Raw genomic sequence first — 25,980 nt, 5'->3', positions numbered from 1 at the left:
GAAGAAGTCCTCCTGACTTCAAGTCTTAAAGCCAAACTGCTGTCTAGTGGTAAATTTCTCTACAAAATACAGCTCTACTGCAGCTTTTCACCTTCTTTTATATTGTAACTTGGAAAGAAAGAATCGCCCTTAGTAAAGAGACAGAAAACCCCATCTGCTGTATCTGATTCCAAGCCAGACTGTCTGGGATCATATTTTATAAAAGACAAAATGCTTCAGATGCACTAATATTTTATATTCGATGAAAGGTCTGTCTGCTGAGCTCTCCAAAAAAAGTATCAGCATAAAAATAATTTGGCTCTGAAAACCAATAATTGCTGGCTAGTTAAAATCTCAGAGATCCTGTTCTAAGGAAATGTACACGGCAACTTACCATAAAAATAAACGATTCAGGAAAAAATCAGACCCTTAAAGGAATTTGAATGTAGTACCAATGCTTTAGGCTGCTGTGTTACCAAAATCAAAATAAGGATCTTGAAGTCCAAGTAGAATATATCGGTTTAATTGAGCTACCTCTCAATAAGTTACCCACCATTATAAGCCTTTATGGTTTCAAATGAGCAGTGCAATTAGGAACAAGACTAATAGCTTCTTTGAAACAATTCCTCTGTAATGACTTTGCTCCTCTTTACCTAAACAGTAATTTCTACATTAACTACATATGGAAACTATGGAGTTCCTGCATTTACTACAGCAAGCATGAAACTGAAATGTTATTAAAAATACCCTAAATCCTCCAGGTCATTGGAACGATGCTAACAAAAATATTTTTTAGAATTTTAAATAGTCTTCATTTATAATTCACGTCTACAGACAAAGCTGTTCAAAGAAGAAAACACATTTCAATGGACAAATTAATTCAGTAAGGTCCATTCCAAAAATATGGCAAGTAGGATTGTTTAAAATATTATTAACAAAACCAGATGGAGTTACTCAACATTTTTTTTCTCTATACTTCTGTCATTTCTCTTCCGCACACAAACAGTGTTTCTTCACCATTAATTTGCAAAGCGAACAGATCTAAAATGTTAGAACCTATACAGATGTTACATTTCTGAATGGAACTAACTTCCCTTAATGCCTCGGTAACAGATCTCAAAGACTTCCCCCCATGCGTTACATCTAAATGTGTTACATTTGCATTTCCTACAGATCTTTAAGTAATGCAGGGGGCATTGCGAAGTCTTGGGTTTCAGTCTGTGCTCCCCCTTAATTTTGGTCTATTTACCAACATCATATAACTATTCTCTGGGAAACCCTACTGTTTCTTTTCTTTTTTTATCACCCCCTCCAAATGAATCACATTTTCTATGAAAGCTGATGTCAATCACGAATGACTGTCTCCACCGGCAAGAGAAACCACCCGAAGTGATTAGACTGACTTGTCACATTTGTAAAGCAATGAGAACACATGCTCAAACAATGCCCTGATTTATAATAAAAACCCATCTTTTTTCAAATCAACATTTAAAAACGTTACAGGATTTACTAGCAAATGCTGCTTATGTAGAAATTTTCTGCATGTGTCCCAGCTTTCTAGAACAAAACCATGGAAAGGGAAAGGGGAACCGTGTGTGGGACACAGATTCCTTACATGCAGGACTCTGTCGGATATAATTTCCCTCTATTGTTTCCCTGTTTACCTCCACCCTTTGTGCATTTGGCAGCTTCTATTTAAGTGTGGTTACCTGGAGCCAGAGCCTGCAGTGTAGGCGAGGTGACAGCGATGAACGTGGTTCCCTTACTCCCACACTGCTTCGAAACATCAGATGAGAAAAACCCATTCCAGACTTGCTTGCTCTGGCAATGCACAAAGGAACGCTCTGCTCTGGCTTGTACACCTGCATGCATGTCTGCTGAAACAAGAGGTGCCCAAGCTTTTGTAATTAGTGACCCTGTTAAGCATCTCTGTAAATCAGTGGAGTAGCAAGAGGATCTGATGCCAGAGTTTTAAGCAGTGGAAGACCCAGGCAGGTTATGGGTCTTCTCTGAATGAGGCATCGAGCTGAGGCTGAGACCACTCCTTGTGGCGAAAGACTCTTTTCCAAGCACTGTCTTGTTAACCAAGCAGTATTGGCCCTGATCCACTTTAGTAATGGTACGCTGCCTGCTAAAGTTCCCTTACAGTTTTAATTAGGGAAAAATTAATTCTTCGCTTCCTATCTTAAACTATGCACAATTACAACCATATGCTTATGTAGCTGATATATGTAACTACAACTGACTCAATTTCCAAACGGAACAAAATGACTTCTGTGTTTCACTTTGTATGAGGTTGTAAAGCAGTGTGGGATATTTTGAATGAAGGATGTGTCATAAATTTAAAGGCCACTAGCGTATGGGGAAATGGCTTTTGGCACGGAAGTTCACAGGTTTGGGTTTTTTTTAAAAGAAAACAGGAAAAAATTTTCACACTATTAAGTGAAGCCTTTATGAAAGCTACTTCTCTTTCAAATTTGTAAGTCTCACCATTTTAACAGAAAGACTTCAAGACTGCCTCAATTTTTTATAAAGAGTTTTTGAAAGAGTAGGGAATGTCTCTCATCCTCTGTCAACTGCTGCAATCTTTTCTTTTAAACCCTTAGCAAGACTCTTTCTTCTTCATGGACTTCACAGGAGAAAGTGGAACTTTTCGCTACAGACATGAACTCTGCAAAAATTCAAACAGCTGGAAATAAAAGTATAATAGAAACATGGACACAACATGGACATGCATGGACAAGCACAAAATTGGGGATTTTGCTCACACGCCAGATATAATTGTATTTAATAAAATCGTGTTTTTAATCCTAGGTATTGAAGTAATTGTATACAAATCATGAGCAAAAACTGTCTTTGTCCTTCATTTATTTTGTTGTCAGTCCTCAGTCAGTTCATCAGTTCTGCTTTGTGTTTGCAGTGTCAAGCTTGTTGGCTAAGGCTCTGTTATACTGACATTTTACCTCAAAGCGGGGAAAGAAAAAGCTTCAAGTTCTTTAGCACAATAGCATTAGCTGGACTTATCAGCATCCTAATATGTCCATTAGTGAAGCGCCTGGGGGCTGGTAAATCCATGAACTGCTTTTTCCAGTTGCGATGCTGCTAATTAAGTAACTGAAATAGGTCTCCCTATGTATTTTAAAGTTCTTTATTTTAAAAGTTTTTCCTACAGGAATCCTTACTGTATATGGTTTTAACAATGGCCATCTAATTATCATCATACTGCAAAGTATTAAAAGACAGGTTCTTCAGAATCTCAACTTACAGCTTTTAATTTTAATTGCAATATTATCACCAATTAGTCCATCACACAACCTGACTTATCAGGCCCTGCTACAGATTCAGCAATTTCTGCACCAAATCCAGTGATAAAGTTCAATGGCTTATAACTCAGTCATATTTGGTTATAATTTAATCAGATTTAGGGAGATCTTCACATGGTAATTTTCATTCTTTCTCTGGCAGGAAGACAAGACAGACCTGAAAACCTAAGTCCAGACATCTGAAGTTTGACACATTCCTAAGCAAATGGACAGTTATGTAGATAACTATAGGACTGCGATTAGCTCTACTTGTACAGATTAAAGCCATAGCTTACCAAGTATCTGTTGGTCTGTTCACTATCTACTCCCATCGAAATTTAGATTTACTAAATTTACTGGCTTTTAGCACCTGAGTAATACAAAGCAGTGTTTATTGCCTCAAATTGTGTAAGTATCTTCAGTTATGGATTAACACCCACATAAAAGGAATTAAAAATAAAGCATCTGTTCTGCATTACATGTTCTCCATCAAACTCAAGAAAAAAATATATACTATGGCAATACAGGCAGAAATATTTTTTAGTGTGTCACCGTATTACCATAAACTTCAAAGTAAGGTCTGTATGTCATCAATGCACTCTCTTATTTTTCTAAACAACGACAAGCTTAGACTTGCCTTTCACCTGTTGTATTAGTCTCATAACGGACCGTTCCACATCCATTCGAAGAAATTTTAAACAGGGTAAAACAAAGTACTGTGAAACAGCGCTCACATCTATACCTAAACTTGCTGCCTCCTTGTCTTTCTGTTTGTAGACCTGATGGATTTTGGTCTTGCTTCAGCTACTGTCCACTGCTCATCACCATCAAACAGGACTCACAGTGACATCTACTGGGTTAAATTCAGACTGGTAATAGCCAGTGCTCCTCAGAAATGAGAAAAAAAAACCCTGTGGGCTTCTGAGTCTCAAAACAAAGTAAAACTAACCAAAAAAGTAAAAGTAACCTCTGTTTAAAGAGATTATTTACACCTTAGCCCTCCTGAGTAACCTGTATACTGTAAATCAACCCTAGCACCCTGTAGGTGTAAGGCTCCAACATGCTTATGGTTGAAGACCATAAAGCTCCAGCATCTAGTTGAAGACTAGACACTGATATTAAAAAACAAAACAACAGATTAAAAAAAATATTTCTTGTAAGCTATACAGAACCAGCCTTCCATTCTCTTTGCAAAAGGAGGATATTATTGCAAGGATTTCCATTTATTTTCACTCCTTAAATGTAGGTTCAGTGAAAACACAGACTGAGTCATGATCAAGCTAATGAAGAGCCATGGAAACTCACTAAAGATCTACTATAAGTAATATATAGCTAGCTAACTTATTACCATTGTATCTTCAGAAGGCTTTATTTAATACTGCAGAAAATGAAAGTGGGTTTTTTAAATATATATAGATGTATGTGTGTGTGTATATACATATATATATATAAATATGTATCTGAAACTTACAATTAGTTTTTTCCACTGGTAAAGTAATTAATATTTTGGGATAAAATTTCTCCACAGAGATGATTTGAATAAGTTCTGCCCATCTACTGATTTCATTATTAAATAACTATCTTGTGCAAGTTTACTCAGGTGTACCACACCGCATACATTAGCTTACATATGAAATATTACAGGTTTAAGGTTTAGAACTGTTTTAATTGGAAGACAGATTATGGCTGTTTTTAAGACTGCAGAGCAAAATGTTGGGTCAACACAGCCAAAGAGGATATCCCCAGTTGCAGTCTGTCACACCAAACAGCTCACCTCGTCTGACAATTTAATTCAGATATTAGCATTCCTCACATTGTAACCCTGTATTTTGGTGATAAGAACATTCCACAGAGCAGAAGATGAAAGATAAATGGATGAGGAAATGGTTTTGAATACAAAAACCCAGGCCAGAAAGTATTTACTAATACCCAAATGATGACAAGTCCAAATACAAAGAATGCTATGTTAAAAGCTCTGATCACATATAGTCTCAGACAGCTAGAGAGCATCTCTGTCTTTTTTCCCTAGACTCTACAGCACAGCAAAACTTCAGCTTCTCAGATTACTGACAAAACAGGCTCTGTACGTGTGTGTGCCCGTGCCTGTGCCTGTGTTCAGGGCTATGCACAATTTTGCAGTTCCTATTCAATCTGCATGCACTATTAATCTGTACTGACTGTCAGGTCAAAGCTGACTTCTCATATGAATCTAAAAAATTGTATATTCAAATAATCATGACTGCCTATGCTTTAAAAAAAATACATGAAAATAGAAACAGCAAATTCCTTAGTAAACAGAAGGTTGCTGGCTTTGTTAAATTTCTGGCTAATTCTCTAATTCAAAGACTGGTGGAAAACATAACAGCTTATTTATTTTAAGTGAAGGTGCAGACGCTTTTATTGCCATAATAATAACCAGTATTCCAAACGTTCGGATAACAAATTAGTCAGAGACAGACAGACAGGCACTCTAAAGGTCAGGAAACAGGCCAATCTCACACAGCCTACGGGAAGAAAATCTTCTTCTGAGGCCGTAATTATTTCTTATCAGATTTTCTGCACCTTCCTCTACAGCATCTCACATTGCCTTCCAACTGAGAAAAAAGATGGGACTGTGCAGATCACCCTTTAAGAGAGAGATAATTTTTAACAACCACGCAACTCCTGAAGCAAAAAATGTATGCGTTTAAAGACGTCGGTTTTTTAAGCACCAAAAGGAGATGGTGACACAAACCCACCAGCAACGCACGACAGAGAGAGGAGGGGTGAGAGGGCCAAAGCGCAGCTCAGTACCCAAGGCTCATCACGTTTTCCTTGGTGGGTGCTATGCTGCTGGCAGAGTTGTCCCTGGAGCCCAGACCTGGCACGAGGGGTGCCGGCCCCGAATAAGAGCTCTGCTGCGCTGCTCTGCGCTGCCATAGGGAAAGGGCAGCCGAAGAGGTGCTCAAAGTCCCTTCGTTAACTGAGACTGCCTAGACACCTCAAAAAATTAATATATTCAATCGCATTCAAATGGAGCCAAAAATTAGCATGTACAGGATTTCAGAGAGGGCAACAGCGCGTATGCAAATACTTCACAGTTTTTTTCCTTCCTGACTCTTTGCCTTAAAAATGGGCCAACAAGCAAGTTTCTGAATTATCATGAGAAAAACCTTCAAGTGTGTCGAGGTGAGCTGAGAGATGAAATCATGCTTTTAAAGTGTGCAGTTACTCACTGAATTTACATGGATAATTGTAAATGCCCTGTGTTATGCAGGAACTGGAGAGGCTAGACTGGTTTGGCTGCAGCAAATGCGTGTTTATCATGGGCTTAATTACCCTGCTTCTTGGATGGGACTTCTGTGCTGGGCTTTGTGAGGCACAGCTAGTTTTACTATGGGTACCCGAGCCAGATTGTTTAGAAAAGGTAGGGAATTTATCACCACGTTGTTCGTTATTTTGGGGTTCTTAGTTAAAGACAGAAGTGCTACCTGCTCTGTTCTAGAAAACAAAATAAAAAGAACCCAAACAAACCCCAAAGCATTGTGGTCTTAAATTAAATTTCTGGAAGAATTTAATGGATTATGTAGCAAATCCTGCTGAATGTTTGTCTTGCTTTTTTTCCAAAATAGAGTATTTATTTTATTAAGTAATTACTGTACTGAAACAAAGAATGTATTTCAGGGAATATATAATATATTTATACTACAGTAACACACACCTGTACATGGTATGTAAAAAGAGAGACACTTTCTCAATTAAATAGTCTTAGAGCCAAAGAAAAACAATCTTTCACCAAACATTTGAAATGGCTTACTTCTACCAGGTGTTACTGATAACTCTGTTAACATTTGAAACACTTCCCATTACATTATGACCACAAATGCAGTTCTTAATGTATGCAATCGGGAATATCGATTTATCAATCAATAAAATGTTTTCAGTTCCTAGTAAGTGGAAATACCTGTTCAGCTGTGGTTTATAAAACTAAATAAAATGTCGAAAGCTGCAGAACATTGTTTTGAAAAATTGCGATGACTTTTCTGTCACACGAAGGCTGAAAATGTTAATGAAAACTGTTCCTCTGTGAGAAAAGGACAGTAGTTTGTACTGCTGCTTATCTTCTGGGCTACTTATTTGGTACCTCGACTTGCAAAGGGGGACATGTTTTTAGCTTACACGGTTTTAGCTTACCAAAAAGGAATATGTCGAAGAATGCCAAAAAAGGGAAAATGCAGGTTTCTTTGTACCTAGCGCACTACTGAATCATACCAGCTGAGTCATATTGCCAGCATTATTTAGAATTAGATTCAAGCTGATTCGCTTATTCTGCTAGTGGTTGTCATATGGGAGCAAGTGCATTCATCTTTCTTGCCCTTTACTGTTTAAATAAAGATCCCCACTGCTTTCTTTTCCCAAGATCTCATCCACAATCTAATAAACCATTCCAACGAAAGAAGAAAAATACAAGGCAAGGCGACACGACTCATCCCCCTGCTGAGAAATGGGAGGAAGGAGAAAATGCCATCACTGCATTGAGACACGCTGAGATCCGAAACAGTCCTAATGCACAATCCTGGTCTCAGTCTCACCATGTCTGACGCAGCTACATCGTTCTTATCATGCTGAGCAAAACCCGCGTGATCCCGGTTTGGCCCTCACTGACTGTCCTCAGTCTCAGCAGAGCTGTCGCGGGATGTGTGAAATGCAGAATTCCAATTACTAGCAAATACCTTAATTTTGATAACACTCTCATCACTAATGGAGAAGTAGAACAGGTCAAGATGAATAATGTTGATAATCTATATATGTGATCTCTATCTGCTGATTTATGCCCAATTATTTGTAAAGGAGGACAGAATTCTACACTGGAAGATGATTAGCCTCCTTGCAAAGCACTCAGCAACATATTTGTGATTCGGCTGGCATGTTAGTGGTATTATTTTTATGAAATGTGCATCACAAAACTTTGACAATTTCATGCATAGCTATTTTCAAAGGAACACTAAATACGAATACCTTTTTTTCTAGGCAAACAGCTGGGTTTTTTTGTATTTATAGTCTTGTCATATTTATCTGTGAAACCGATAAAGTTAAACTGCATAACACTTTGTGAAAAATTCAGCAGCGATTTATCTTTAGAATATGCTTGTCATTTCTTTTGGTGAAAGTTTTTCCAGTATTTCCTGCTCTCTTGGACTAGCTTCTAAGATTTTTGTCTCTCTATCTTTTCCCTGTATAAGAATTTAAAAGCTTTGGAAAAGAAAGGATAAGAAACTGGGATGACAAAATAAATACAAAAATGCAGTAAAGAAAGATTTTAATTTCTTACCAAATTCTTCTTCTCCATCCTGGTCATCTATCAAGCCTACTGAGACTCCCAAATCCATGCACTTCTTGCTATGTGCCTTTGACTTCATATGTTTTGTTAAATTTCCTGAAGAAAAAATGAAAAAAAAAAAACCAAACTGCCCTGTGGCTATACAAATGTACACTTAACACGTCTATATCTTATTCAGCTTCATTTATAACCACCTGCATAATTTCATTTCACACTTGATAGAACCTTGCCCCTCAACATACGTGGTCAAGGGCTGCAGCAGATTCACCATCCTGAATGCTGCTAGCTCTCTGGCTACATTTCCTGAAGTTCTTTATCGAGATAAAATAGGATAGGATGGAAATCCTAGATGATGATTTGCGTTGGTGTAAAAGATCCCTCATTTGTTTATGGCAAAGTATAAAAAAAGCTGATTCAACCTCCAAAGTTGCATTAACAGAAAACTACTGCATGAAACTGAAGTTCATGTCTTGCAGCTCTTTTAGGATTTGATGGATTCTGTCTTTAGTGTAATAATTTTCACTGCTGACCTAAACACAGAGATTAATTTTATTCAAAATCAGGGCACAAACTCATTTGATCTGAATCTTAAAAGTGAATACATAACTGCTGAGAGGCCCTGAAAAGAAAATATGGCAAATATCATCAAGAAAAATTTAAGAGTAAATCAGAGATCTGTACAGGATGGTATTTGTGAAATGTATGTTATTACAAGTAACTGCTCACTTTATCCTTAAACTTCCTATTGTCTCCCAAAAAACTGCTTATCTGATGCATTTCAATGGGAGAAATTACAGGGGGTGAAATGGTGACTCTTCTATGGTTATGGAGTACTTTATTCCTGCTTTGAAATGAAGGTAGTAATTCACCCCAAGTTTTGAAATAATTGTTATGAAGCTATATGACTATATTGTCTCGCAAATAGCATATTTCCCAGCTTTACTGCATGAAGTTACTGGCTACGCTGTCCCTCTTACGAAGGGTGGTTTACCCAGCATCAAGCACCCAACTGCGTGACTGACTCTGCCAGCAGTGATGGCAATAGCCGGGCATCGCAACTGCCGAAGAGACAGCGAGCACAAGTATCTGCTACAATTGAAATCAGGGAGAATTTCAAAGGGCCAGAACTTAATTGCTTCAACTTGGCCAGCACGCCTACTCTGCAAAAAACATAATCAGAATTTATGGGGTTCGCATTCCGGCACTTCATCTTAAAAGCAACATGACGACCCAGTGTGTCAGGATGCAGGGATGCGTTTTGACACATCTAAAGACTATCCATCCCACTTTCTGCAGCACTGGGTTATTTCCTGGAAGTTTTCCACACAGCTGCTGAGTAGTCTCGAACCCACTAAAAATGCAAATGTTTCTGAGGTTACAGCTGGGGGGAATTATTGCTAAATGATGCTCAAAGCCAAGAAAAATTTTACTGCTTAGAATTTTTTTGCTGAAAGTATTTTGGCTGCGAACTTCTGCCTGTTTCACTTATTTTGAGTCCTGGATCTACCACTGTTTAATATACTGCCTGCTTAAACTAGGATGCATTTAAGTATCTGGTGTAAACAGGCTTTAAAAAGTAGGGGCCCATCTTTGGGTCTTAGAAGGCAAGTGGAAAGTGAAACTTGTCCTTCAAGGGTCTAAAAACTATTTTAATACAGCAATTTAATAAAGGCCAATTTCTTTGCCAGAGCAATTATTTGAGTGCAAATAGGAGTACAATATGTGTCACCATTGTACCTCTTTTTAGCAAGGCCTGTTGTGATAGGACAAGCAGTACTCGTTTTAAGGTAAAGGAGGGCAGATTTAGACTGGATATAAGGAAGAAATTTTCTACAATGAGAGTGGTGAAACACTGGCACAGGCTGCCCAGAGAGGTGGTGGAAGTCCCATCCTTGGAAACACTCAAAGTCAGGTTGGATGGGGCTCTGAGCAACCTGATCCAGCTAAACATGTCCCTGCTCACTGCAGGGGGGTTGGACTAGATGACATTAAAGGTCCCTTCCAAACCAATTATTCTATGATACCTCCAAAAGATGACCGCTAGGGACTTAAAATTCTATGTTCCAAACCCTATCTAGGATGAGCAGCCACCCAGCTCACTGGTCTTCACGTAACTTTCATCATACTCCCGTATGACTGCCCTCTTCCACTCCAATTTCTTACCCACTGCGGCATGCCACACAGTTCTTTCATATAAAGACGTGATAATCTGAACAAACACACAGAAGACAAAGGAAAAGAAGGAAATCGGAAACTACAAGTGTTTGAAGCGTTAGACAGTAAAACTCCACAGAGAAGCAACTTTAGCTTATGAACAGCCAAATGTGAGCAGAAAAGAATTATAGCTTAAAGTAGAAAGAAAAAAGGGGAAAAATGTACACAGAAGAGTAACCCTACCTTTCGTTTTGAAGGAAAAGTTACAGTAATTGCAGTGGTAAGGACGGACATCTGTATGTGTGCGAATATGCTTCTTCAGCATGCTGGGTTTCTTGCAACGTATTCCACATTCTTCACAGATATACTTCCCTCTCCCTCTCCCCCGAACATACACATAATCTTCATTTGACTTGTACCTGGTAACAGTACCATAAGAATAAGGCAATCAGTTGTAATGGGAAAATTACTCTAGTTAGAAACCATAACCTACCAGAATTTTAAAAATAATATAAAAGATGGAAAAGGAATGACTGAAAAAAATAATCATGCTCTTTTTCTGCGCAACTTCTGCATTTATTTGCTAAATTCATATCTAGATTTTTCACAAGGTAATCATGCACTTGTTTAGGAATAACGACCTATCTTTTTTAATAAAGGTACCATTTGATACCAAGCACTTAAAGATTTCAAATTTCCTCTTCGCAACACAGGAACACACTTTTTAAGAGTGTCAGTTCTTGGAAGCAGGTTTGGGCACCATGAGGAAGCTTTAAAAGAGCATCTTTGAGGTTCTGCGTTGGATGCAGAAAAGGAACAACATTAGTTACGACAATAGGAAAGTCTAAAATTCCCTATCAATGTGCTCTGGACTCAGCCTACTGGGACTGTCTCTAGATGGAAAAAGTCATTCAGATTCAATTACATCCTTCATTTCTCCGCTCAAGGACGCCAAAGGCTGTGCTTAGCTTTCGTGACCTGGTCCCTGCAACGTCTGGATCTGAGCAGAGACACGTGTCAATGTTTTACCTGGGCAGCTGGCAATGGCTTAACTGCTGGCCTAGGCTGGATTCAAACCAGGAACCACTAAACGGAAAGCTCTCGAGCCCACCACCAATTACAAGAACAATAAAATACGCACCATTTGTGCTCAAAATTTTTAGAAGCGTCACTGGCACTTTTCTACTAAAAAACCTGTTTCATAAGATGTTGTACATGGCGCAACACTGTGGCTAAAGCAACTGTTATTCATACCAGGCAACCGATTTGAAATATTACAGTGCATGGACGAGGGCTCTCAGTAAATATTTCCATGGCACTTTTCACACCAGGCATTCTCCAGACTGTGTATGCCACAGTGAACTGCCAGACAGAGATTGTACTGCAGGCTGGTGCTTCACCCCTGGACTATATACTCTCCAGCTATAGTTATACAACCTTATTGCAGAATAGGTGTTATTTATCACGCAAGAGAAATACAGGAAAAGAATTTACACCTATGGCTGTATCCAGCTGCCTTTACTGCTGATTAATGTTTGTCTTTGGAAGAAAAACAAAAAATCGCCCTGCCTACTGTTCTTTATTTCATTACCCCTCCATCATAACTCTCATGGCTCCATGCTTCTGATGACTTTCCATTTTTCTTGAAAACATAAACCAAAATCCACAGACCGCAGTATGGGAACTATTATTTAAAATAAATCAATCAGGAAGCCACATCTCTGCAAAGTCTAGAATCAAGGAAAAAATATCTTTCCAACAATATCTAATATACAAAGTACAACACTTGCCCTCCATCAAATATTTTAACTCTTCTTGGTTCAGTTTTGATAAAGGAATTTTCTTTATCGTGCTCAGTGCTTGATTCAGAGTTTTCCTTATTGCTGAATTCAGTTGCAGCCGTTTTTTTTCTATTTAACGCTCGCTGAAAGAAAATGAGATATGCAGATCATTAAAATTAGTATCTTTCATATGCCATTCACACCTGTAAGTTATGATGAATAAAAGCATCATAAAAGCCACAACTATGATAACTGATTTTTAAAAAATATCAGGATACATGAAACAAGAAAGATCTTTTGCTAAACTTCTCCACTATGCATTGAGTATTTGTGGACTGCTAAATCTATATGGAGATTATGGCACTGTAGAAAACCAGGAATGCTTTGAAACTGCAGCAGGAGATGCCTCTTTCTTCCTCTGGGAAGGTGAAGGAGACATTCTTTAGCTCACAGATAGCCTTCTACAGAGAACAGATGCTTACAGTCAAACCCAAGTGCTTCCTGAATGGCTAGAGCTTTGCTCCTCTGCCCTTGATGCAGCAATGGGACTACACAGAGGGATCTGGAGCTGCATGACACGCTGCCCCCTGCAATCTGACAAAAACAGGGAAACTTTAGCGCGCAACCAGTTACACCTGCTTTTTGCCCACTGCTCGAGTCCCGATGTCTCAGCAGCACATCCCCAGCTCTAGCTGCCTGGTGTCTCCCACAGCAGGGCAGGGGCAGGGAAGGGCCTCCATGATCACCCACCATTCCATGGCTGTGGGTCTCGGGTCTCACCCACCACGCCATCACCTTGCAGTGCCACACAGCTGGCAGGAGCTGCTTTCCTGCGGCACAGCACAGAGGAGAAGGGTGGGAAGGAGGGGTGTACCAAGGAAATATACTAATAGGTAACATTTCTGATAGCTAATATTCTTCCAAAAATATACCTGTTTCAGTGTGGAAATTGACTGTTCCTGATTTGGCGAGGCTATCAACAGGGGCTCTGGAACACTTCCAAAGCCAGACTCCATACTTAATTCCCACTGCCAGACCAAATGACAAGAAAAAGCACACCAGTTGTCTAGCAGAACAAAAATACATTTCTCCTTGATCATTAATTAAGGAAACTTTTTTTTTTTTTGAAAGGAGGATAAATTCCCTCAACATTTGCAACTAAAATCTACTCCTTCCACGTCTAGGATATTTACAAAATGGGCAACAATGAAGGAATGATCCAATTAGCTAGCAATTATTCCTGCTGTATTTATAAACTGTTCTACCCACATAGCTGGCACACTTACCACATTTGCTCATATTGATAAGTGAATAAAATGATGAGAGAAAAAAAAAAAAGTCTGGCCTTATGTTTTGTACTCATTATAAAATTTAATGCTGTAAGCTTGTGAATTCTTGGCAAGAAGGAGGACTTCACTGGCTGACTTAAAATGACTGGCGAATTACACTGGTCCTTACATATATCAAAGGGTGACATCATTCTGGCACCCAGTCCTTGCCCGTAGTCCTCCACGCAGCCTCAGCCACTGCCTTCCCATCTGACAAGGAACGTGGCTGATGAGGAATTAACACAGATCAGAGGAAAAGCATCTTCCTATTAAACTCAAAGCGCTCGGAATCCACACAGGCTGTAAGTACTACTCTAGTCTCTACACCTTCATGCAGCCCTCTGACTGATTTGGGCTGAATTTTCAAATATCTGAGCTGTTCTACCAAAGCACACATGACAACTCTGCCTGAGTGTAGGAAGAAAGAAATTTCACCCTGCATGTTTTAACAGCATTCATACAAGGTGAAAGGAGATGATGTTCTGGATGAGAAATATCAGAAGTGGAGCCTACTCCAGTAACTGCAACTCAGCCACGTTGTAGTTCTTATACACTACCTGGCACAGGAATTGCTTTTGTTTCCACTGCAAACAAAGAGTAACATGGTGACATTTGTAATTTAATGAGAAAAGAGTAGTGGAAAATACAGAATACATACAATAAACCAAATACCACCACATAAATATTCCCAGCAGCTGGAATAATGCAATCTTTAAGTGCCTGATCTTTCAATCCTAAATACTATGTATTCTTTCCAAATTTAATTTACAAGAATGAAAAGACAAAGGAAAGATCCCAGAGGTATTTGGCCCACATTGTCATCTAAACTACGGTGAAACAACACTATAATGAATTGTATATTCACAAAAGCACCTTCTTTTTTTTTTTTAACACACATGTTTACATACAGACATAAGATAGCCTAGCATAGGTGTTCAAATTACTATTTACTTCCCACTGATGTACTTCAATTTACTGGCTAGATGCTATTTTAGCAGTTGTTTCGGTGCCTTAAACATGCAAAATACTGCTATCACAGAGAACCTCTAACAGAAACACTGAGTTTCTGCAACAGCAATCTACAGAAATGCTCACTGGCAAGGGAAAAAGCAGTCTTCTTTGTTTTTATAAAAAATTCCAAATTGATGCTGAAGAGGACTTGGGTCTCTGAAAATTCTAAAAAGCAGCCAGTCTCTGTGGAGCATGGCTTTCTTGTGTGGAAATCCTTTAACGTACCTCACCTAAAATCATCCCAAACCCCACATGTCCTGGTGGAAATGGTAGAAAAATGGCAGCGCTGTAAAATGTTCCTCTCCATGATTACTTATGCTTTCCATTTCTAACAGTCTTCTCTCTCTTCTCCCATAGAGACAAGGACCGTAATTCATTTCTACTTTACTCATTTTGCTCCAATTTAACTCCACTGTCTTCAATTACTGGTATAAAACTGGAAAAAAACCTGCTCTTAAGGCTGCCCAGAGACCAGAGTTCGACAGATACTTCTGGTACTTTACAACATCCCTTGGAAAAAAACCATGCTCACAGCCCGAATCATCAAAGTTATAAACTTCAGATTAGAATATTCATCAAACATTTTTCCCATTGGCACATAGCCACTTGAGGAAAATGTTTTTAATATCTTTAAGCTTTTACTAGTTTACACATAAAAATCCTCTGCATTTAACTGCTTTCCAGTGGTGAGCTGGACTGTTGTGGAACATCATCCAAGAAAGGAAAGCTTTCCTGTTAGGAGAAACTTTCCATTTTTCAGCCTATTCTTGCCCGAAAATCTTCACCCTGGAATACTGCACACATTATTGATGCACTTTACAGGGAGGAGTCAAGATCAATGTGGTGGCTTGAGAAAGGGCTCCTGATACAACACCAATGACTTCAGGTGAGGAAAACTGGTGAAAAAGAATAATAAATAGAACAATAAAACAAAAAGAGCAGGGGGATGAAATAAGCTTTTTCCATGCAGGTAAACCTCCTGTTACACTTTAACTTGCTGCACTCATTCCAGAAGCTTCTTTCACAATAACATTTTGTGGTTTGTCCTCTGAATCACTGGAACGTGGCAACTTCACCTATTGCCTCTGAGCAACGAATTGTGAAGAGCAAACAAAGTCCTGGGGTTCCTTATTGTTTTCATTCTGTTCACATGTCTCTTCATTTCCCATGGCATCTATTGTTGAAGAAATTGCCTTTTTGGTGACAGCGATTAGTAGCGGTTATGCAGCAGCATGAGACCTCTGTAAACACGACTTAGTTCTGGGGGCAAACTCAGGAACACTTCAGCAAGTCGCTTTATCTTGGTGAGATGATCAGCAGTTAAAGCCCCACGATCCAAATACACCGAATCGCTCTGGAAAGCGCTATGACTATGAGAGAGGAAGCGAGGCATAACTGTGCTGCATTTTCATTATTTATAAATTGGATTATAGTAGCACTTAAAGCTCTCCGTCAGGTCAGGGTTAAAATGGGCAAACCACTTGAGAAAACACAACCCCCAGAGACTTGCAATCTAAACTGGGGTTCCCGAAGGACCTCAGGACCCTGCCAAGCTTTTAAGCAGGAAATGAATAATATTTTTTTTTTTGAGAATTATTTGCTAATCTGTTTGTTGGCTTTGTTTTTTTTTAACGGAATACTAATTTCCAAAAGGACCTCCAATGTTTTCCATCCTCAGTCTCAACCAGAAAAAACCAGTAGAATTACTGGGCCTGAAAAGAATGAGGAATTTCAGTTTTTGTGTTCTTTAAACATGGCTTCTGTGAGGAAATTTCCAAGTTGGTATCGGCTATTCCATTACCAGGTCTATCTGGAGACTGGTAATACAGAGGCATATTGTAACAGCATCATCATCGACACCATGGAAAGCAGCTGAAATCCCGCTGCCTGAGTCATTAGAAAGGAAAGCGCACAAACTCTGGAGGTGTTAGGTCATAGTACCTATCAGATCTTTGAAATTCTTAATTTCTGCCATCCTGTACCTTGCTCGTACAATTTGAGATGTCAATTAAACTGTAATTGGTGCTTTCTTGTTGCACTTTCTTCCTTCATAATGGCTCTGAGTAAAGCCTGTAAATAACCGCAAGCAGAGCTTAAGAACTCTTCATTTTTACCATGCTCATGCGCTTCATTCAAGATGTCAGCAAGAAAGACTGAAGAAAGATTAGTAACTATGGTTCTCTTGTGGCAGAAGCACTGTAAACGTACCTGACAGCTGCCTATTACAGCATCTAAGTACTCCTAGAGTGTTTAAAAGGGTGCTGTCAAAATATTTTTACAAATATTATCCATTATATACATATATATTCTAAACAGACTTTGTTTGTAGACAAAATTTGTTCTTCAAGAGGCATGCAGTAGCTTTGTTATTAGAGAATTTCTTCTGATAGACTGTTCTTTAAAAATAAAACAAACATGAGTCAATGACACAACTGACGCGAGACTTGCCTTAGAAAGAATCACTTAATGAAAAAAGCTGAATTCTGGAATCCTTTTTTCCTTTTTTTTTTAATTTGGCACTATTTAAATACCACATCTCATGAAGTGTATGAGGGAGCAGGCTGAAAAAAGTAATACAAGTTTAAACAAAGGCAGCATGCTAAAATGGAACCAACCATCCAATTCACTTACAGCACCAGCACCAAGCCAGCAGCCCGTGTGCGTTTTCTGCACAAAACATCACAGATTGAGTTTTGACCTCCAATATAAACATCAGCAAAGTCTCCTACTCATTTCAGAAGGACCAGGGTTCACTCTAATATTTGTTTGGCCTGAGGGGTTTCAGCGTACCTTCTCAGCTCCCCCTGTAATTCTGAAACTATTCCTTCCTCTTACACTGTCTCATCCTGTTGCTCTTTTCCCCACTGACAACTTTGTACCTCAGCAAAACATTTAGCAAACACAGAAACATCCCAGGGTAACCCCTGACAGCAACACATCCAAACACACAAATCTTTTCCCAAGGCTTGTGGTCCATCTGTAGAGTGACTGCTGGCCCTGCGGACCCTGACCCCCAGCCCGATGCCCAGGAAGTTTTGCTGATGACAGACTGCAGGATTAGGTCAACTTATGATTGCTTTTACCCCCAGAAAAAAAATGTCCTGAAGGATTCTGGAGAAAGGGAGGTCCACAGCTAACGCCCCATTTTTGCGAGCTCCGAAGAGTTAGGCACCAAAGATGTGGCGTACACAGCAAAGAGGAAAGAAGAGCACAAAACCATGCTGTACTCATCAGAAAGCTTTATGGTTTCACCAGATGGGACAACAAAAGCCAGTACTGGGTCCATTAAATTGACATGGACACCTGCTGCCATATCGTAGGGCAGGGAGCCACCTTTCCCATTCATAGAGGCGATTCAATTACTAAGGAATGTCAAGTCCTGTGCAAACCAGCAGAGCTTTGGTCCCGCCCCTAGCAAAACTGTTCCATAAGTGAAATCCTGATCACAGGCATGCAGTCCCCAGCCAGCGAAGGACATAACAAGTGACTGCTTTGTTCTGCCATGTCTGACTCTGGAATGACGTCGTGTTTTATGTGGGTCACAAACACTGCCCAGAGTATATTCCACTGCGCAAGATTTAAAGTCATCTTTGGAGCCATATCGATCCAAGAAATTGTCAGTGTTTTTATGGCAGCTGTAATTTTATTTTAAACTTTGCTATTTTTGTCATTATTTCACACCACTGATTAACCTAGGTGGGAGAAAAGGAAATGGTACACTGGTCCTCTCACAGTTAGATGGATCAGTGATGGTGAAAATATTTTCATGGCGTATCTGTGGACACCTGTTCAGGCTGAGCACTCTTTTAGAACAGAAAATACCAGCTGATTTTTACGGCAAAATACGCAATTATGGTCTTGAATTAACCTAGTTTAAGTTAAAAGTGTTCAACAAATAGCGATATCGGAACTATTTTTGTTCTACCCTTTGCATTTGAAAAATCGCCAAACACATTCCTGCCACAATAAACACTTTGTATACAGATTTAAATCCAGGAACTAATTTCCATGAAAAGCGATAAATCTTCATGAACAGGTTTCTTAATGGAATTACTTAAGATCTTTTTAGCAGTAGCAGTTTGATCCAGCATAACTAAAATATATAAGCATATATATTATACATGTCAGGCATATTACAGTCTCTAAAATACGAACAGGCACAATTTCCAAAGCAAATCCTCTGTAAGTGACCAGTATACATCAAGCATAGCTTAAGTACCTTGGTTAAGCCGTTCTTCCACTTGCTTGAATAGACCAACACATCAGATCTGGGATGAGTAGTTCTTGCTTGAGTGTACAGTGGTTTTTCAACTTTTTGTTTTGAATTGAGGAGGGAGAGAGCTACCTTTGTCGACAAACCAAGTGGATTGGGATTGTTGGGACTAATGGTCCATGTAGAATAGGCTGAGATTTTCTGGTCATTTTGCAGCAGATGCAATGGTTTTCTCTTCAGGAGGTAACACCAGGTAAAACTCGTTGTGGTCTTGAGGCTTGGAAATGACAACCTCTGCATTTCTCCTGCATTCATCGCAGCCAATGTAGTTACAGGCTTTGCTTGGCCCTGGCTATCAATGTGCTTGCTCTCACTACTGTCACTTGGAGACCTTCTTTCTTGACTGCTACTAACAGCCTTGAGAAGAGAACTCTGATTATTCACTGGAGACAATTCAGATGGTTTTCTAACTACAAACACTGGAGATACTGAAGGCTTCAAGTCTTCAGATTCTGGTGACTCCTTTAGGGTTTCCGAAACCCCAGTGTCAGATGAATGACAGTCAGGCAATAGCAGGTCTGAAGTACTGGCTTTGCTGCTTTTTTCATGCTGCACAACACTATCAAGATCTAGGAGGTGATTTTCAAGAGGCTCTGTGGTGCAAACCTGTCTTACCAAAACTGGTTTCTTTTGCTTACTGGTAGAGTCATTAGGTCTAACGTTCAGTGAATGCAATGGTCTAGCATCTGCCATGCAGGCAGCTCCACTCTCATCTTTAACGCGTTTTTGCTGTTTTTCCATGGCAATATCTAAACTGTTGGCTGGGGAAAGCATTCGTTTACTTGAAGCTGTAGCTTCTGGTTGAGGGAAGAGTCCGCTAACTGGCAGTTTCTGAATAACATTCAAAGAGCTCGACAAAGGTGAATTTCTGGTTCCACTTTCTGGTTGTGAATTTTCAAATTCAAATGATTTTGGCAAAGTCCTCTGATTATCTTTGTGGGATTTTGGCAGCTGAGTTTTGCCTTCAAGTGTTGGCACTGTCACAACATTTGTTTTGCAAACAGATTGATTTACCTGATCCTGGGTCACTAAAATGTGGGGAAGGGCTGTAACAGTTGCAAAGCCATAGGATGGCATACTGCTGTGAATACGGACGGGAACCACAAAAGGAGGGATCTGATGTATTTGACTGCTGCAGTTATTAGGGGCAATTTGCTTTAGAGGAGGCACAGAGTATGGATTAGACATGTCAGACAGTTTAGTCTGCAAATCAAAGGAGGATGTGTTCTGGTCCACTCCAACTTGACTTGCAACAGTCTGAGTTGATAAAGTATTTTTTAGCAACTTAGAAGAGTATGGCTGACCTATATGTAATGTTTTAACTTGAAGTTGGTACTTTGGAGCAAAACAATCCTTTTTTTCATCGAGATGACAAGAAAGCAAGCATGTGCTCACTTGTTCCCCTTGGGCTGATGTTTTAGCAGATGTCTGGGAAGGCTGATGAGTTGAGGATGGCTGTCCTTGACTGTTCAACACGTGATCTAGAGGCTGCTGAACTGAAGACAGGCTAACAGGATTACAATTCTGAATTGCTGAGTGAGGTCTGGAGTGAGTCTGTGAATGCTCAGTACTGGAAGGAAACTCCACTAAAGATTTGCTGGAGTTCTGCAGCCTGTGCAATGGCACTGAGGGCACATCTGTTGCATGAGCTGTCTGAAATGAAGAAGTTGATTTAACTTGAGACTGATGATTTTCTGGAGCAATATTTAAAGATATTTGTCTTACAAATGGCCCCCTCCTTCTTTCTAGCAGAGGCACATGTCCAGTAACTCCATTTGCAGACGACACTTTCGGAGTGGCTATCTCTACGAGGGGGCCAGGTTTGGACGGAGACATGCTTCCACAGTCAAAAGACTTACTCCTGTAGTCCACAACCTCCATTGACGGCTGCGTGCAGCTGATTTGCTCTGAGGCAGCACGTCTCATTTCCCGGTAATGAGGTCCAGGCACAGCCAGCGCATGCGAGCCAGCGGGAATCATGAGGAATTCTGATGACTTACTAACAGGCTCTGCTTTGGAAGGGTTCTCAGCCTTCAAAGTTTCATCTTTATCGAGTGAAGCTGAGAAACTGGAGGCATGAGACAAGCTACTCTCCCGACTTAGACTTCTGGAAAGAGTGGAGTCAACACTTGATTCGGCAGATGAATGCTCCATTTCAGCCAAGCGAATTCTTTTCTTCTTTGGTGGAAGCTTTTCTGTTGGCAATTTTGACAGCGTTTCGCTGCGCTGTGGCCAATTAAACCTTTCTGTCTTTTCTTGATCGTTGCATTGGTTTTCTTGGTCCCTGTCTGGTTCTTCTGTGACCAGTATTTCAGGAACCTGGATGTTATGCTGGCGAACAAGTCTTGATGGTTGAAGCGGTGTGCCTCTCTCATTAGAAACTATTTGGCTTCCCTGAACATCCCCTCTAGGCACTTCCGATGACAGGGGTTGATGACGCTGGGAAGTATTCAGATGAGAGTGTCTATCCTCTTGGATTACAATTGTGTTCAAAGAGCGGTGCTTTGCAACCTTGTTGGGCTCTTGAGAAGAAACTGGCAATACTCTTTCAAACGACTCTGATTTCTCAAATGAGCTATTTCTGCTCAGTGAATTGGTGTGCTGTATGACTGAAATGCCAGTCCCTTGTCTTTTCAACTCCACCTTTTCTTGCACAGCTGAACTTGTCTGCTTTTCAATAAGTGGAGCCATTTTTGGCTCGGTAGTCTGATCTGTGCCTCGAGCCACAAGCTGTATTTGGGAACTTCGAAGCAGAAGGTTGCTTGGCTGTTGTGATCTTACCACTGTTGTTGCACTGTGTTTTGACAGACTGGAAGAATTTGCTGGCTTGCTTTGGCCTTCTGTGTTCTTTGACGGTACACTTGTATCATTTTGCTGTGGGTCATCATCATCACCAACGCTTTTCATTTTCCTTCTTTTCCTTATCTGGGGTGTCTGCTCCCAGACGCCAGTCGAAGTAGTGACTCTGTAATGTAGAATTTGAGGCTGTGTACTGTTTGGAACAGTTTTATGCTCAGGCTCTCGGACTGCTGCTTTAGTTTTAGGTCCATGTAACTCTGAACAATAAAATTTCTTGTGGTTTTCAAAATTTTCCAGTTTTCTGTATCTGTTTCTGCAGGTTTCACACTCAAACATTGTCCCTCGCACCTGAGAGGACTTCTTAGTTTTTTCTAAATTTGATCCCTGTGCTATGGACTTGCTCCTTTGCAACAAAGATTCATTTGACAAGTTACACCCCAGGTAACTTTCTTCTATAGATCGCACCGGCCCAAGGACTTGGCTTTCACCAGTAGAAGAATCTTCTATTGCTGCCTGTCTAACAAGGGTTCGAGGATGTCCGCCTTGGTTCAGTGGAACAGCAGGTCCTGATACAAAAACATCGTCATATAAAGAGCCAATTTTATCATCAAATGACTGACTTCCTCGAAGGGGATGAGAGGGAGGTAGTACATTGGGAGGTACTGCTGAGTAACTGGTAGTAGGCATGGAATTACTTCGTGTTATAGGTAAACAATCAAGGGATGGTACAGAAAGAAGAAAAACTTGCTTCGATTTCTCAGTGGGTGTGAAAGGAGACTTTGGTATATCAGAGCTTGAGCTAGTTCTTCTTCCCATGGGCTTTAAATCAAACTGGAAAGAATCCTTAAAGATGTAGGATTTTGGTGAATCTATGCTTCCTCTTCTTGAAAGAGATGTTCTTCTTGGTTTCACGCTATCTAACTGCTTGTCATCCACAACAGCTTCATTATCAGAAATTAACTTTGAGATACGCTCCTCAAGAGTTTTTGTTGCCATGGGAGGTCGCATTTGGCCAGAGAGAATGAGATTTTTTTCGGCACAAACAGTTTGTACCACTGATCCTACCACACCACTTGCTTGCGGCACACAGGGCAGGTTTTTGTTTGGATCTTTCTCAGAGGTCAACAATCCTCTTATGAAAGGAGCTGGTGGGCTCATTGTTTGATCGGCACTTTCAGAACGAGAGAAATAACCAGAATCAGTACTACCCAAACTTCTAGGGCTCAAAAGACATTTTCCTTGTTGATCTTGGGAACCATCGGTTGCCTGTTGTCTCTGGAGCTGAGCATGCACCGCTCCTACTGCAGATCCCAGCTGTTCTTCCAACAGGCCCATTTCTACTTTCTGATGTTGCTTTACGTCATTCTCCTTGCATGAGGCTGTATGTGTTAAATTTGACTGAAGAGTTGTCACTTTAAAATCTGCTTTTCTCTGTGCTGCAGCAAGCTCAGGTGCTGGTTCGGTTACTTTCGGGCTATCAGCCCTTAATGGAGAAACATTTACAGGATGAACTACTACTTTTGGTAAAGCTGCCCTTGCTTGAGGTTCTGTATCATGTAATGAAGAGTCACCTGATATACAATCTGGGTTGCTTAATGGACCAGGGCTTCCTTTCTGCAACGTTTCTGCACTTGAAATGACTTTCACTATTTGTGCAGGTTCCAGTTCTTGCTCATCTTGTCTTTCATCAGCAGTGCCTTCATCTTCACTTTCACCACTTTCTTCCACATCTGAATGAATGCTAAGTGCTTTGTCCGAGTCATGAGATAAGAAGAGGCCACCTGAATCTGGTTGTAGGACAAGTCCAAGTTTGATAGCATGCGCATGAGATTTTTTGTGCTTGTACAGATTGCTTTTGGTTTTAAATGAAAACCCACACGTCACACAAGGATATGGTCGCTCCCCAGTATGGGATCGGATGTGCTTTTGGAGAACACTGGGCTTGGCACAGGCCCGATTGCAATACTCACAAACATATTTCCCTAGCTTTTTAGGCTTCTGGTCTTTCAAGAGGTTACATATTTGTTCTGCACCATGGTTTACAACTGATGCTATCTGGGCTGAATTATACACGGGACCTATAGACAAGTGTGTTGAACTTGATGTACTAATTGACAAAGGTGAAGATGAATTAGCTACTAACTGGTTTTGAGGAAAAACCTGAGTTACAGTGGAAGATGAGGTGTGAACGACAGACGAAGTTACTGCTATGCTGTATATCTGCTGGAGCTTGGGGTTTTCTTGACTTTGCTGTTGCACCAGCGATCTAGTGAAACTTGGACACATAACAACCTGGTGATTTTGCTGACTGGTTTTAGTAATAAGGTCTTGTGAATGAGAAACCGACTGGCCTTGTGCTTGTCCAGTCTTGCCTGTTGCTGCTACATGCACATTGTTTAACGTACACGGGTAATACTGAGGTCCAGCTGCAAACTCATGCTGTGACAAAGCAGACTGATTTTGGACGTTCATTGTATTGGACGTGAGACTAGGAGAAGTGCTTACAGTTTTATTTGGTCTCAGTTTCTCTATCTGCATCCCATAAGGGGGGCACTCTTGTGCTAGGGTGTTCAGTTCAGGCTCCATAGCTTTTAATAAGACATCGAATGCAGTACGTGTACATGGTGATGATGTACTGCAATCAACAAACTTAATACATTCACTACTGTCAGTCTTTGTTTTACTTGATGAGGGGTTTGAGAGAGACTTCTCTGGTGAGCTCAGTTGGTTTGCATCAGTATTATCCACTGCCTGTTTACCCAAATCTAAGGACTGATGAGTCAATGAAAGCTTTGTCTGCATTGGTGTCTCAGATTTGGTTGTTTCAACACTTATCTCACTACTAAGCGCTCCCCCATTTTGTTTGGTACATTGATTTCCATTTTGCATGGGCAGGTGATCCTGTGCCGTGGCGTGTTCAGAGGCATCTGGAAGAGCTTTTAGCGGTGACGGGTCTACATTTTGCTTAACCTTGGCTTCGGCAGGGCTTCTCAAAGGCGATTTTGGTATTTTTTTAAGATGGTTTTCAGTTACAATCTTTTTTCTTTTCACACCCTTAATTGTATCTTGGGTTCCTCTAGTACCAGCATCAGTGATTTCTGTTAAAACAGAAAGAGAATAAAAAAGAGTATTAAATCCAGATACTGCAGTATATTTTTATTTATACCATTTTATCATCTCTAACAGGACTGTCCACCTTTCCAGCCTCCACTGTTTTTTTTTAAACAGTAAATGTATCTTACGAAGATCTATTTCATTTTCATCTAAAAAAAGCAATGCTTCCTAACTGATGCTGTAAGACATTACAAAAGTAATTTCACTATATGAAAAGCTTCAAAGGAAACGTAAGAAAAGAAAGGCTACTGAAGGAATATTTTAGCATTTATAGCAGCTCCTTTTCGGATAAAGTAAAACGAAACCTCTCTCTTGCACTTGTTTAAAAATTCAAATCATTACAGCAGGAAAATGAAGAATCAAGACATAAATCCGTTTTCATGTCATGTTTGTCACTTTTTCCATCTATACATTGCTGTTGTCAAGGAATGAAGACAACTTCCTCGTGGTTATATCTGTAAGTAGGTTTATCATGGAAATGGCACAACCACCCACACCATCTGTCAAATACTGTATTTCAGAGCTCCAATTACTGAACTTCAATAGCATTTCAGACGAGCAACTACTGTGGATGAATAAATCAGTCACACTTAAATGAATTTCTATTTGTGCATCATGAAACAAAATAAACTAAATCTCAATTATTTCATTACTAGCTACACTTGTTGCTGATTTTAAGCAGGTATTCTCACGGAGTTTCAGGGGTGTAGTGAAGAGCAAATGAATTGGAGTATTATTCAGCAGAATAATTTTTTAGCAAGAACTTATATTTGTACAGAGTCCAATTTCCTCTATAGCAAAAAATACATATAAACAGAATTTCAGTGTTGATATTTACAAGCTCTTTTTTTTTTTAATAGATACCTGATGTTACACACCTTTCTTTACCTCAACAGTGTCATATTTAATCTGTTTGTTA

The 25,980-nt window shown here is 39.9% G+C and overlaps 1 protein-coding gene across 1 annotated transcript in view; it reads right to left on the bottom strand.

Annotated features, from left to right (window-relative positions):
• HIVEP1 (HIVEP zinc finger 1) overlaps positions 1-25,980 on the bottom strand; it is a 53,468-nt gene that overhangs the window by 5,585 nt on the left and 21,903 nt on the right. The window contains exons 4-7 of the mRNA XM_086468795.1: positions 19,095-25,045; positions 12,546-12,679; positions 10,999-11,174; positions 8,593-8,697 (exon numbers count right to left, since the gene is read on the bottom strand). Coding sequence (XP_086324921.1) covers positions 8,593-8,697; positions 10,999-11,174; positions 12,546-12,679; positions 19,095-25,045 — 6,366 coding nt within the window. The remainder of the gene's footprint in view (positions 1-8,592; positions 8,698-10,998; positions 11,175-12,545; positions 12,680-19,094; positions 25,046-25,980) is intronic.

Source organism: Leptosomus discolor, chromosome 8, assembly GCF_034619465.1.
Source record: "Leptosomus discolor isolate bLepDis1 chromosome 8, bLepDis1.hap2, whole genome shotgun sequence".
Taxonomy (NCBI): Eukaryota; Metazoa; Chordata; class Aves; order Leptosomiformes; family Leptosomidae; genus Leptosomus; species Leptosomus discolor.
This window is presented reverse-complemented; position numbering and strand designations above follow the sequence as displayed.